Source organism: Lolium rigidum, chromosome 7 (genome assembly GCF_022539505.1).
Source record: "Lolium rigidum isolate FL_2022 chromosome 7, APGP_CSIRO_Lrig_0.1, whole genome shotgun sequence".
Taxonomy (NCBI): Eukaryota; Viridiplantae; Streptophyta; class Magnoliopsida; order Poales; family Poaceae; genus Lolium; species Lolium rigidum.
The window spans coordinates 31,098,831-31,111,637 of NC_061514.1; the positions used below are offsets into that span (position 1 = coordinate 31,098,831).

The 12,807-nt window shown below is 47.7% G+C and overlaps 2 protein-coding genes across 2 annotated transcripts; both read left to right on the forward strand.

Moving 5' to 3' along the window:
• The first annotated feature begins 1,455 nt into the window (after nucleotides 1–1,455).
• On the forward strand, nucleotides 1,456–5,975 carry LOC124671114 (plastid division protein CDP1, chloroplastic-like). Its single transcript, XM_047207540.1, has 12 exons — nucleotides 1,456–1,689; nucleotides 2,515–2,628; nucleotides 2,727–2,864; nucleotides 3,323–3,427; nucleotides 3,523–3,645; nucleotides 3,725–4,093; nucleotides 4,189–4,284; nucleotides 4,354–4,479; nucleotides 4,622–4,687; nucleotides 4,772–5,512; nucleotides 5,603–5,796; nucleotides 5,888–5,975. Exons 1-12 carry the CDS (start codon nucleotides 1,456–1,458, stop codon nucleotides 5,973–5,975), a joined length of 2,394 nt encoding a protein of 797 aa, XP_047063496.1.
• A 1,581-nt stretch (nucleotides 5,976–7,556) lies between these two features.
• LOC124671115 (pentatricopeptide repeat-containing protein At1g62670, mitochondrial-like) lies at nucleotides 7,557–9,270 on the forward strand. The gene has a single exon (XM_047207542.1). The coding sequence runs from the start codon at nucleotides 7,557–7,559 to the stop codon at nucleotides 9,159–9,161; it is 1,605 nt and encodes a 534-aa protein (XP_047063498.1). The 3' UTR covers nucleotides 9,162–9,270.
• The last annotated feature ends 3,537 nt before the right edge of the window (nucleotides 9,271–12,807 follow it).

Here is a 12,807-nt window from a genome sequence, read left to right on the forward strand (position 1 = left end):
TTATACCCATTTCTCCTCCCCTTTTTCATCCCCGCCCAAGGTCCTAGCTCAGCCAACCACACCATGGATAACACCACCCAGAGTCAGCCACCTCCTGCCATCGCGTAGGACGTGTAGAACTCGCGCGCCCGCCTGGCGTGCCCTCTCTGCCCGTCCAATCTTCCATGCCCTCTGAATCCCCCCTTCCCAATTCCTCCTCCATGCCAGTTGAATCCCTCCTTCCCAAGTCTTCCTCCCACTGTGGTCATCGTCATCCCACAGATTCGGAACTGAGCTCCAGGCGAGTCCCTTTGGAACATTCCTCCTTACCGCTCTCCCACCGCCGCTAGCTGTACTTGAACATGCGTCTCATGTATCTTCATGGATCGAGCGCAAGAGCAAGAATCTTCGACCAACCGTCCTATCTTTGTATTCTTCCGTACAACTAACCCCATTATGAAAACATTATTTGAGCTATGGCGGCGGGGGGGCGATGGCCCCTGCCCCAACAAATCTCTTCCACTATATGGTACTCGACGGCCCTGAGATGCAGAACCAAGCCCCAGCAAGTCCGTTTCAGTTCATGTTAATGTGTCAGAACAATTCCAGACATGTAGTCGCCTCCGCCATCGCGGCGATCATCATGCTGGTCCTCCGGTGCCGTCGTCGCCACGACGACGACTCCACCGACGTGGAGTCCGCGTCGGTGTCCCGCTCCTGCTCCTACAGGTCGTCGTCGGCCTCATCGTCGGCCGCGTAGGTGGCTCATGCTCGTCCGTCGTGGGCGTCTGTTCATACTTGGGCTGGTGCCGCCGCAAGCCGGCACCCCGCCATGTACGCCATGCCTGCCCAATCCACCTTGCTCACCCAATGCGCTGTGCCCAACTCCTCCTCCCTGAACTTTTGAGCTACGGCGGGGAGGGGGGGGGGGCATGCCCCCCTGCCCCAACAAATCTCTTCCACTATATGACACTTGCCGTAACTCAGATGTAATGTTTTGTGTGTTGTAAGTATGATATTTCACGGTACCCATTGTGTGGGCAGTCTTCATGTATGCACATTTACCATCAACCATCAAAATTAGCAAAGTATGAACAGATGAAATATTGGATTATTTAGACTTTGGAGTTGAGGTGAGAACAAAGGAAACGTTGAAGCTCAAGTTTTGTGTAGCAGTTTCACGTTGCCTAATTAATGGCCCTAGTTAGTTGCTAGGAGCCGAATGCCTACATGTCAGCGCCTGGAGTGGTGTTACTGTTACGCACTCGGTCCACGGAGGGAAAACCCGATCCATCTCTCCGGCCTCCGGCTCCGCCTCCATCTCGCTGACGCTTTCTCCTCTTTATTCCCACCTCCGCCTCCCCAAAAGGCCAAAACCCTCCGCACCCACCCTCCGCGCATGGAGGCGCGCGCTCCGGAGAGTCGGCACGGCTAGGTCTGCCGCCGCCCCCCACTCCACTCCACTCCCCGGCGGCCATGGCGATGCCCACGGTGGCCGCGGCGCTGCTCCACCCCGCGCTCGCGTCCCCCTCCTCCTCGTCCCGCCGCGCGGGCCTCCTCGCGGCCGGCAATGCCTCCGCGGGAATCCACCCGGCGGGAGCGCGGCGAGGGGCGGCGGTGCGCGTGAGGGTGGCGGCGCCGGCCGCGGCCGAGGGCTGCACCAGGCAGGACGCGCCGCCCGCGGTCGAGATCCCCGTCACGTGCTATCAGGTGAGTCCGTCCGTTTCGGCCCCACCCGTTCCCTGCTCGCGATTTCGAATTCCCCGAAATGCGGCCATGCGGCTCCGCTTCTGCCGCTGCGCGATCTGGGCTGGGTCGAGCTCGTCCCAGTCCAGCCCCGTTGGTGCGGCTACGGCGGGATAGCTGCGGATTTTGCCATCGTAATTCAAAGCTACCCCCGTCAGGGAGCCACCGAAAATTCGCATATGTTGCTCGTGCTATCCCTGCTCAGTTGGCGCAGTTACGGATTAATTAATGATTTTATCGTCGTAATTCAAACGCATTTTATCCAGGCGCCATTGGAAATTCGCACCGGTAGTTTTACTACATGCTTCCCTGCAGAGCTTCCGAGATTTAGTACCTTTATTACGGTTACAGGTCAATTGGTCAAAAGCGATGGGAGCATGTGGCTTCCTCTTTATGACCAATCTGTCTGATCTGGGTTATACTAGCTAGGGGTTTCTACTTGGAAAAGACAATGTCGTCCCAGTTCCATAGAGTTGATACTGTTACGTGTTAATTACGGGTTGTATCCTCGTAATTCAGATCCGTTGCGTCTGGGCGCCACCGAAATTTTGCATCCGTAGCTCGTGCAAGCATGTTTAGTTGATGCGGCGGATTTTATCATTGTAGTTCAAAGCCACTGCATCTGGACGCCACTGAAAATTAAATCCACGTCTGTAGTTTGACACTGACTCCTTTTTTTGGAGTGTACTGCCATGGATAGGTTCCGAGATTTCGTACTTTTCCCTGGTCAAAAGTGACTTGAGCATGTGGTTTCCCTTTTATGACACATATGTCCAAATGACCATGCAGATCCTAGGTGTTACAGAGAAGGCCGAGAAAGACGAGATCGTCAAGTCAGCAATCGAGCTGAAGAAATCAGAGATTGAGGATGGGTACACGGAAGAGGTGTCTGCTTGCAGACAGGTTGCTCACTGAATTCATGGATATAGTTTTGCTTGCTTTGGTGGAGGAAATGCAGCAGCATCGTGGTGCTTAATGTTTGCATGTTGCTTCTCTGTCAGGCTCTGCTGGTGGATGTGAGAGACAAACTTCTCTTTGAACAAGAGTATGCAGGGAGCAAAAGGGCCAAGGTTCCACCCAGATCCTCTCTTCATATACCTTGGAGTTGGTTGCCTGCTGCCTTGTGTGTCTTACAGGAGGTAATGTGTAACATAAACACACTCTACTGTCATAAGATTCATATATACCAACGAGGGACAGTTGCCATCTTTGGTTGGTTTAAACTCGGTTTAGGATTTTCACATCTATATTGCATCGAATAGTCACTATCATGGCATGCTCTGTTCTCTGAAATCTACCAAAGTAGTTAATATTTAGTCGAGTCGGTTTGAAAAGTTACAGTGTGTTTTCAATTTGTTTTTGGTTTTTCTTGAAGCCTAATAAACCAAAATCATGACAATTTTATAGTCAATGCCTGTATTATTAATGTAAGGAATATTTAGATACTGAATTATTCCCATCATTCAGGTTAGTTAGGTTTAAAGCACTGAAATGTGATTGATGATCAGTTTTAGGCTTGTGAGATTTTTTGTGGTTATGTATCGGCCTATTTGTTTATTGTCAGTGTAAGATACCACATGACAAGTATTCTTTGCAGGTTGGAGAAGAGAAGCTGGTTTTGGACATTGGTCAGGCAGCACTACGACGCCCTGATTCCAAGCCATATGCTCACGATGTAATTCTTGCAATGGCACTAGCTGAAGTAAGTACTGCACAAGATTAAAGAAACATAGCTGTTTGGTACAATGTTTATCACGTCTTTGGCAATTTCGAATAATTCAATGTATTTGCCTGTAGTGCTCCATTGCAAAAGCTAGCTTTGAAAAAAGTAAAGTTTCTCTTGGTTTTGAGGCTCTAGCACGTGCTCAGTATCTTTTGAGGAAAAAACCCTCTTTGGAGAAGATGCCCCTTCTTGAGCAGGTAACATGTTGTTGCTTTCACCTTACAGATCTTCTCACATATGAGATCTTGTAATAACTTCTCTTGTTGGGTGAACTAGATAGAAGAATCACTTGAAGAGCTTGCACCTGCTTGCACTCTAGAGCTTCTAAGCCTGCCTCGTACACCTGAAAATTCTGAACGCAGGCGAGGTGCTATTGCAGCTCTCTGTGAATTGCTTGGACAGGGCCTCGATGTTGAATCATCTTGTAGAGTTCATGATTGGCCTTATTTCTTGAGCCAAGCAATGGAAAAGTTATTAGCCACTGAAATTGTGGATCTACTTTCTTGGGACTCTTTGGCTACAACTCGTAAAAACAAAAAGTCATTGGAGTCTCAGAGCCAGCGGGTGGTGGTTGACTTCAACTGCTTCTACAGGGCGATGCTTGCACACCTTGCATTTGGATTTGCAACCCGGCAGACTGAGTTGGTACCTTTTTTTTCTCCTCCTACTCATATCTTATATAAACCGAACCATTCTGTTTTTTGCTTTTGCATTCTTTAATTTACATTGCCTCTGTGCAGATCAGTAAAGCGAAAACCATCTGCGAATGTTTAATTGCATCTGAGAGCACAGACCTGAAATTTGAGGAATCTTTTTGCTCGTACCTTCTTGGAGAGGTGACAAGCTAATCTCAATTTCATTAAGTTTACTAAAGCACATTACTATGACTAAAGGCTAGCTCTCAGGAATCTGGGACCACAGTTTTTGAAAAGCTTCAGCAGCTTCAAAGTAATGGAAGTTCCAATTCGAGGAATTATGGGTTAGCTAAAAAGAAAGACAGCAGTGACAAGGTTACTGTGAACCAATCACTGGTATGCTACATTTTTTATGCTATGGTTCAGAGTAAACAAGTTCTATTCTGCTAGATTAGTGTATGGTATATTTGTTGGAAGTTATACTGTGCCTATATTTCTGTTGAAACTTTCTCATGCCAGACAAATTTGTCGTTACCAGGAACTGTGGCTGAAGGATGTGGCACTCTCTCGTTTTTCAGATACAAGAGACTGCCCTCCATCTTTGGTTTGTGCTATGCTATTTGTAGTAATCAAACCCCTCATAAAATTTCTATGAATTAATTTGAATATCGTCATCATCTTATGACAGGCCAACTTCTTTGGAGCTCCGAAGCGCATCATTAGCTCTTCCAAGCAGAAACTAGGAGCTACAAGAGTGGTCTTTCTGAGCTCTCAGACATCCTCTAATGCCTCCCCAAGCAACAGAACTTCAGGGCAGCAGAATCCAAGATTAAATTCTACCAGCCATCTCGGGGAAGCTGTAAAGCAACTTGCACCGACCACCCTGGGAGGCCATTCACCAACCGAAAAGCCAGCAAATGGTTTAAGTACAACATCAGTTCCTCTGAAACGCAATCCTGGATCCCATCCTGTAAGAACCTTGGAATCATGGGGCTTGACTGCGGATGTCATAGGAAAAGTCGCATATACTGCACTCCTGGGGTTTGCCCTGTTTGGTACTCTAAAACTGCTCAGATTTCAGTCTGGGTACACAAAACCTGTCTCCTCAACTAGAGAATCTGCAGCCACATCTTCTCTGAACAAAGCATCTACATCAGAAGGTTCTTATATCAGCACCAGCGTCAGGAAACAATTTGAGAAGCTGTCAAAAATGCTTTGGTTGAACAGTAGGCTCCATTCGACAAGTGAAGTAAGTGATCCATCTCCTGGTTCTAGTGATGTGTCTGCTGTAGCTTCCGTGGAAAGGATGTCTCTTCAAGAAGCAGAAGCACTTGTGAAGCAGTGGCAAGATGTCAAATCTGAAGCTCTCGGCCCTGACTATCAAATCGATATGCTCCCTGAGATCCTCGATGGCTCAATGCTGTCAAAGGTAAGTTCCTTTTGTTAAGCACATGTAGTGGCATATGGCTAGTTCATGCATACTTGTGCATAATCAAATACCATTTCTTGTGTTGAGCAGTGGCAAGATTTAGCTTCGTTAGCAAAGGATCAGTCCTGTTACTGGAGATTCGTTCTGTTGAATCTCTCTGTTGCTCGAGCTGAGATACTGCTGGATGAAGCTGGTGATGGCGAAGTAGCAGAAATTGATGCTGTGCTCGAGGAAGCTGCTGAGCTTGTCGATGACTCCCAGCCCAAGAAACCTAGTTATTACAGGTACTTCAAAACATGCCATTGCTGTTGATCACTGCTCCCATTTTTCTCTAAAATGACTATGGTACTGACCATCAGACGGTTGTAATTGCAGTACTTATGAAGTTCAGTACACACTGAGGAGGCAGGAGGATAGATCATGGAAGATCTGCGAGGCTGTTGTCCGGGACCTGACGTCCTGACGTAACTTCTTCCAAAAGGGATGGCTAATGCGTCAACTGCAAGGTCACAGGGCGAAGTTCCAACATATTCGAAATACATAGGTTACTCATAGATTACATTTGGATCAGTTTGAACTTTGAACCTTTGAACTGATTCGAGCACGTGCAACAGTTTGGTGAGCTCCATTGGTGATCATGGTGATCTTCAGCATCAGGATCTGACACGGTGCTACGTTAGTACAGATTCTAACTTCTGCTGATATCGCATATAGCTTTTACTTCTTTCCCACTTGGCTATTATTAGTTTACGACAGTTTCTTTCTTGGGAGTGTGACTGTGCGAGTACACCACATTCACATGTAACTGAACCACATCCACATGTTCATTGTTCGGAATTCAAATGCAGTTTTCTACATTTTTCTAGTGTTTATATTTCGGCAAATGTGTCTGAATTCAAAATCGTTGGAATTTTAACCTTCCGTTCAGGCTCCACATACTTGTTTCAACTCTGATCCGTGTTAGATACTTTTGAGTCTGAACTCCGCAAATGTGTCATGTGTTCTTCAGACTCATGCGTTTGAACAGATTCCTATCCTCAACCACAGAAGCTGTGTCCTCCTATGACTATGAGTGGCAGTCTGTTTTCCTACTGGTGTAAAAAAATACTCCTCCATTCACTAATATGATGCTTTAGCTTTTAGTAGATTCATCTATTTTGGTATGTATCTAGTCTACTTTTAGTGTGTAGATTCACTCATTATGATGTGTATCTAGTTCACTTTGAAGTGTCTAAAATATCTTATATTTGTAAACAGAGGGAGTACATGTTAAGAAATAGGAATTTATGTGTTTTTGGAGATGGATGAGCTCTTGAACTTATTCTCTAATCCTATGGGAAAATAAAGTTACCATATAAGGAAAATGTTGTGGTTATACAGATAAAATAACAAAGACTAGCTAGACAAACTATGTGATTCCTTCATCGTGGTGCATCAAAGCAGTAATTGAAAATATTACTCCCTCCGATCCGTCCCAAAATGTAAGGCGTTTAAGGACTGGTCAAAAGTTAAACTTTACTAACTTTGACTAAATATTTAGAAAAATATATTTACATCTACAATACCGATGGACATATTAAGAAAATATATTTTATGGTGAATCTATTCATGTTGATTTAGTACTGTTAATGTTTATATTTTTATGTATAAATTTGGTCAAACTTAAAAAAACATTAACTTTTGACTAATCCTTAGACGCATTTTGGATGGAGGGAGTACTTCACATCTTTTCAAAAAAAGAAATTATATACATCTAGAAAAATAACTCGAGGAACAACTTTTTTTTAGGGGTAACTCGAGGAACTACCTGACGACTGAAAGCTATGCAGAGTACACAGGTGGCCATTCTCCTCCAGTTCCGCGACTCGCTGCACAGCTGACCATCAGATGATTCAGATCTCACCATCATCCACGCCGTAGCATATGCCGTCGCCGGCGTCACATCGCCATCGCTGCAACATCACAGCTACAAACCGCCGCCGTCCGAACTCGCCGTCTCCTCTGCGCTTCACCGCCGCCCTGCCCCCGCCGTTCCTATTCCTCCATGGCCGCCGGCGCGTGGCCGGCGGCCGCCTCAGCGGCGCGCGCGGCCGTGCGCACGCTCGGGCGCTTCATCCCCCGCACCTACACCCACTCCACCACCACCGCCGCCGCCGCCTCCTCTCCGGCGCACACCCTCGACGACTACAACCGCCTCCTGTCCGCCCTGGCGCGGGACGGGGACGGCGACGGCGCGCTGCGCGTGCTCCGCCTCATGCGCCAATCCCCCACGCCCGCCGCCTGCGCGCCCACGGCCGCCTCCTACGTCTCCGCCATGTCGGCGCTCTCCAAGGCCGGGCGCCCCGCCGACGCGGCCGCGCTCTTCGACGACATGCTCGCGCACGGCGTGGCCCCGGACCGCGCCGCCTTCTCCCTCCTCCTCCACATCTACTCCTCCCACCTGGCCCTCCCCTCCGCGGCCCACTCCGTCCTCCTCTGGATGACCCGCCTCGGCCTCCCGCCCTCCCCCATCGACTACGCCGACCTCGTCTTCTCCTTCTGCCGCGCGGAACGCCTCCCGGACGCGCTCCAGGTGCTCGACGAAATGCGCGCGCTCGGCTACCCGCTCACCACGCACGTCTACGCGCCCATCCTCCAGGCCCACTGCAACAACAACGACATCCAATCCGCCGAGGCGCTCATCGCTTCCATGCGCCTCTCGGGGTGCCACCCGGACGTCGTCATCCACAACATCTACGTCCACGGCCTGTGCAAGGCGGGGGACTTCGACGCCGTGGAGCGAGCCATCGAGGAGAGCAGCTTCAACGGGTGGGCGCCGGACGCGGTCACGTACAGCACCTACATCGCGGGGCTCTGCCGGCACGGCCACGTCAACGACGCGTTCCGGCAGCTCGAGACCATGGTGTCCAAGGGGCTGCAGCTCACGGTGGTCGGGCTCAACATCCTGCTGGACCACGCCGCGCAGGAGCTAGACATGGCCGTGGGCAACGAGGTGCTGGAGCGGTGCGAGGAGCTGGGCTTCGAGGTCGACGTCGTCACCTACAACACGGCCATGGACCATTTCGGCAGGGAGATGCAGTGGCTGCGCGTCCTCAAGCTGTTCGCGGACCTGCTCAAGAAGCCGATAACACCTGACGCGCACACGTACAACATCCTGATCTCGGGCCTGTGCCGGGCCGGCAAGTTCCGGCTCGCCAAGTTCGTCTTCGGCTGCAGGGGGTTTGTGGCGGACACCGTCACCTGTAACATCCTCATCCATGAGTTCTACGGGGCTGGAAGGGAGGACGAGCTTGGTTTTCTGTTCTCTGATATCAATGCGGCGAAGATTGTCCCGGATACGATCACGTACAATACGCTGGTCGATTGCCTCTGTAGGTCTGGGAGGAGGTCCCAGGCCGCCAATTTGGTCAGGCACATCGATGAAGGATACCCTGCGGAGCCTGTAGCGCACCTCACATATTGGCTGGTCAGGAGTGGGCATGTTCCAGAGGCCTTGAGGCTTTTTGATGACATAGTAGCGCAAGGAGTTGCTTTGGATGGAAGGGTTTTCGCTAATGTGATCAAGGCGTTTTGCAGAAAGGGTCCAGTGGATTGCGCTGACATGACACAGCTGTGTTCTGTGTTGGATAGGATGCTTGGGATTGGGTGATCTCCTCTTAGTCTTGCATAGATTGGTTGGCCTCATTTTTGAAGTTGTACTGTTGTATTAGTTTGTAGGAAACAGCAATCGAAAGTTAAACACCTGTTTGGTTTTTCTCCATGCAGTTCTTTTTTTTTTCACTACCTATACCAACATAATACAATCTTTCATACGGAAATCTGTTGTGGTTCATCTTTGTAATAGCATAATTTGCAACCTAAGTAATGTATTGCTTGCCTCCTGGGGGTGGTATCTCTGGGGTTTTAGTGGTTCATCTTTGGTAAGTTGGATATTTATGTGGCAGAATTTATCCTTTTAATTTTATCAAGCCATGAATGATATAGGTAATTTTACATAATTCAAATCTTTTCGCAGGTACTTTCAATTATTGCATGCCCATGCCTAGTGTGATGTGGCTATGAACCTTGACCAGAGGAAAATTTATATAATGTTGGTATCTTGTAGACTGTTTGCTGTTATTTCTTTGCTAGTTTCCTTAATTCAGTCCATCGCTACTTCCACATCTGTTTGGTCTATGAGTTGGCGTCCCATATTGTGCAAAAGCAATTTCATTACAGCCCTGAAAAATGCAAAGAAAAAATTGTTGGCTGATGGAGGTGACAGTGTATCTGCTGATGGGAGGCTCAGAAAAATCATCTGTACAAGATGAGATGGCGGTTATTACTGGCATATTGCCTGACCTTGAGAAGAAGGTAAATAAATTAGATTTAGTTCATGTTATCAACTCCATTATGATCTTCAACCTATTGTTGAATGAGTGCAGATGTTTTTTCTTGGTTACAATGAGCAACGAGATCTCTGAACTGTTTTGATTCAGCTTGAAGACCTGGAGCAAGCAATGGCAACCCCATGCTCTCAAATTGAGGAGATTATGAAAGCATTGCTGCAAAGGCAGGTGATATGCAGAATGCTGGCAGTGCGGTGCCAAGAGCTGCATCTTTGACTTCTTTGCAAATGGCTGGAGTAAACAATGGCTTTGATTCCCCAACTATGTCTACAGCAGCAACATCTGGAGGAACTGGAAGTACTGTTACCAACATCGGGGTTGTAGGCAGAGGTGTCAAGCGAGCTAATATCTAGCCTATTTCTGCTGAACCTTGTCCGAAGAGACTTGCAGCGGATGATTTACCATCTCAGAAAAGTTGACAGAAGAAACAACTCAGATGCTCACCCTGCGGCACAAGATGCCGAGGGTTCCGTGTCAAAGTAGAGTTCATTTTCGTTTGCCCTACCTTGTGGTAGTAACTCAAACTTGTCAGAGCTGTTAAAATGTAAAGTAGCTTGAACTGGTGATAAGTTTATCAAGCGTGACAGTTGTTGGTGGCTGATGCATGTAATGTAACTTGTGCTTTTCCAAATGAAGCTTCTTGCGAGTCACGTTTTCACCGTATATATTTTCCAAAGACAGTTGTTGGTGGCTCGCCGCCTCGTTCGCCAGTTTTGCGCTCGGAGGCGGAGCGCGTGAAGTGGATGCGCTTCGAGTGAGCGCGCAAGCAGTTGGCCGCGCAGGTCAGCGCGCAATGGGGACAGCGAGCTCCCGTGCGGTGGCTCGTGCAGCACGCCGCGTCCCGATAGCAGCGACGACGCCGTTCCCGTGCTTCCATGTCATCCAAGGGATTAGCAAGGTGGCAGAGGCGAGGCCCTTGCAAAGCGGCTTGGGTGTGTCCTCTTTTGCTCGACACCACCAATCCATGACGGAAGGCTCATGGTCTGGTGCCGTTGCGGTCATTCTTAAGCGAGGACCTCATGCCAAACCTATCGGGCAAAGGAGCACTCCAACAAATGAGAAAGATAAGGAGGATGTGGATGGTGACAGTGACAAGGACGGTGATGAGATGGGAGGAGATGAAGACGATTTTGATTTGGATGTAGCGTGGATTGATGCATATTTCTTTTATAAACTTGACACCTTTTTAAGTCTGGTCGATGTTGTGAAGGGGTGCTAACGATTTGTGAAAATTTCTTCCTACAATCTTGTGTCTATAGTCTACTATCTATTTTGATCACGATTAGCTAGCTCTACTAGCAATCTGGATCCTGACGTCGGTCCTGTAATACAACTCCGCCCGTTTTATCTAGGCGTACTTCCATTGTACCAGGCTACAAGTAATAATGGTGCACCGGCCGTAGGCCACTTCATTTTCTTCTAATGTACTAATGCAATCTCCCCTTTGAGCAAACTTTTTTATGATGCAGCAAAATATTTATGAACCCAACAATTTCTGCTTCCTACTTTTGGATATCCACGATGCAAACAAACAAGATTGAAGTGCCGAAACACACATATGCAACTAGAATCAGATTGGAACAAAAGATATTTGGGTAGTATAAATGCTATCTTTTCCATAATCATGGGAGCACATATATATTTTGTTTTTATTTTGAACCGTTGCAAGACACGGTCAACTTTCATATAATAATAAGAGATTCATGTCACAACGAAAGATGACAAATTAAACCAACAAAATTTGATTAAGAACATGCATTTCATCATCATATATAATATAACTGAACGACGATGACGACAGGAGTTCCACACATGATACTGTAATATAATCGAACGACGACATGCCGGAGTTCCACAGGCAAATATATACATCAACACATATCTCGCTGCACTTCCCTGAGGACTTCTTCATTCTCCTTGACAACGTGCATGTGAGGGAAGAAATGGTAGACGGAGAAAGCTTCCAGTCGCATGGAAGGGAGTTCTTCGTCCTGCTGTGGAGCGCCGACCCTCACACTCACTTGGTCGTGGCGCCGTACCACGCGCGACTCTGCATCGAGGGGCTCTCCGTTGAGGCATGGACAGTAGATGATCTGGAGCACATGATCGGGCGGCACGGGACCGTGCACTTCATAGAGGGGCCTTGCGTGTGTCGCGAGATCACCTCCACGCTCAACGTGTGGGTGTGGACTCACGACCTGGCGACCATCCCTCGCCGCGACGTCTTGAACCTCATGAGCACGTCGCTCGACTGCGATATCGGTGGGGTGGCGGGGCTCCTGCCGGACTTCCGCCGCGGCACGCCAAGCGCGGAGCTCGACGATCCTCATCCACATCAACATGGTGGAGGACTTCACCGCCCTAGGGCGCGCGGCAACGGCAAGTTCGGTGGCCGCACGCGGGCACCGGCACCCCGTCATCGGCTACGACTGGGAGCTAGGAAAACAAGACACAAGCAAGCCTCATACTTTAAATTAACCTAATTGATAGAGTATACTAACAATTAACCTAATTGACATATCATGTATATCACTTATAATAAACATTTTTACTTATATTTATAACATCCTTTCGTTAAATCTATTATTATTTTAATGATATAACTTTCCCATACAAGACACATTCTTATTCTTGTAAACTGTATAAATCTATTATTATTATTATATTTATAACATCCTTTCGTTGTTGTTGTTGTTGTTGTTGAAACATTAACAAGTAAAAAAATCTTAGTTATATCGAGATACAAAATTTTCATACAATTCCCATATTTACTGTTAGAAATATGTATTGGCAAACTGAAAAGGATATTTGTTACACAAAATTGTGTGAACAATTTAGTTTGGATGTTTAATAAAAGGCATTAGTTAATGTGGGTTTCACCATGTATCCCAAGAAACCTATATTTTC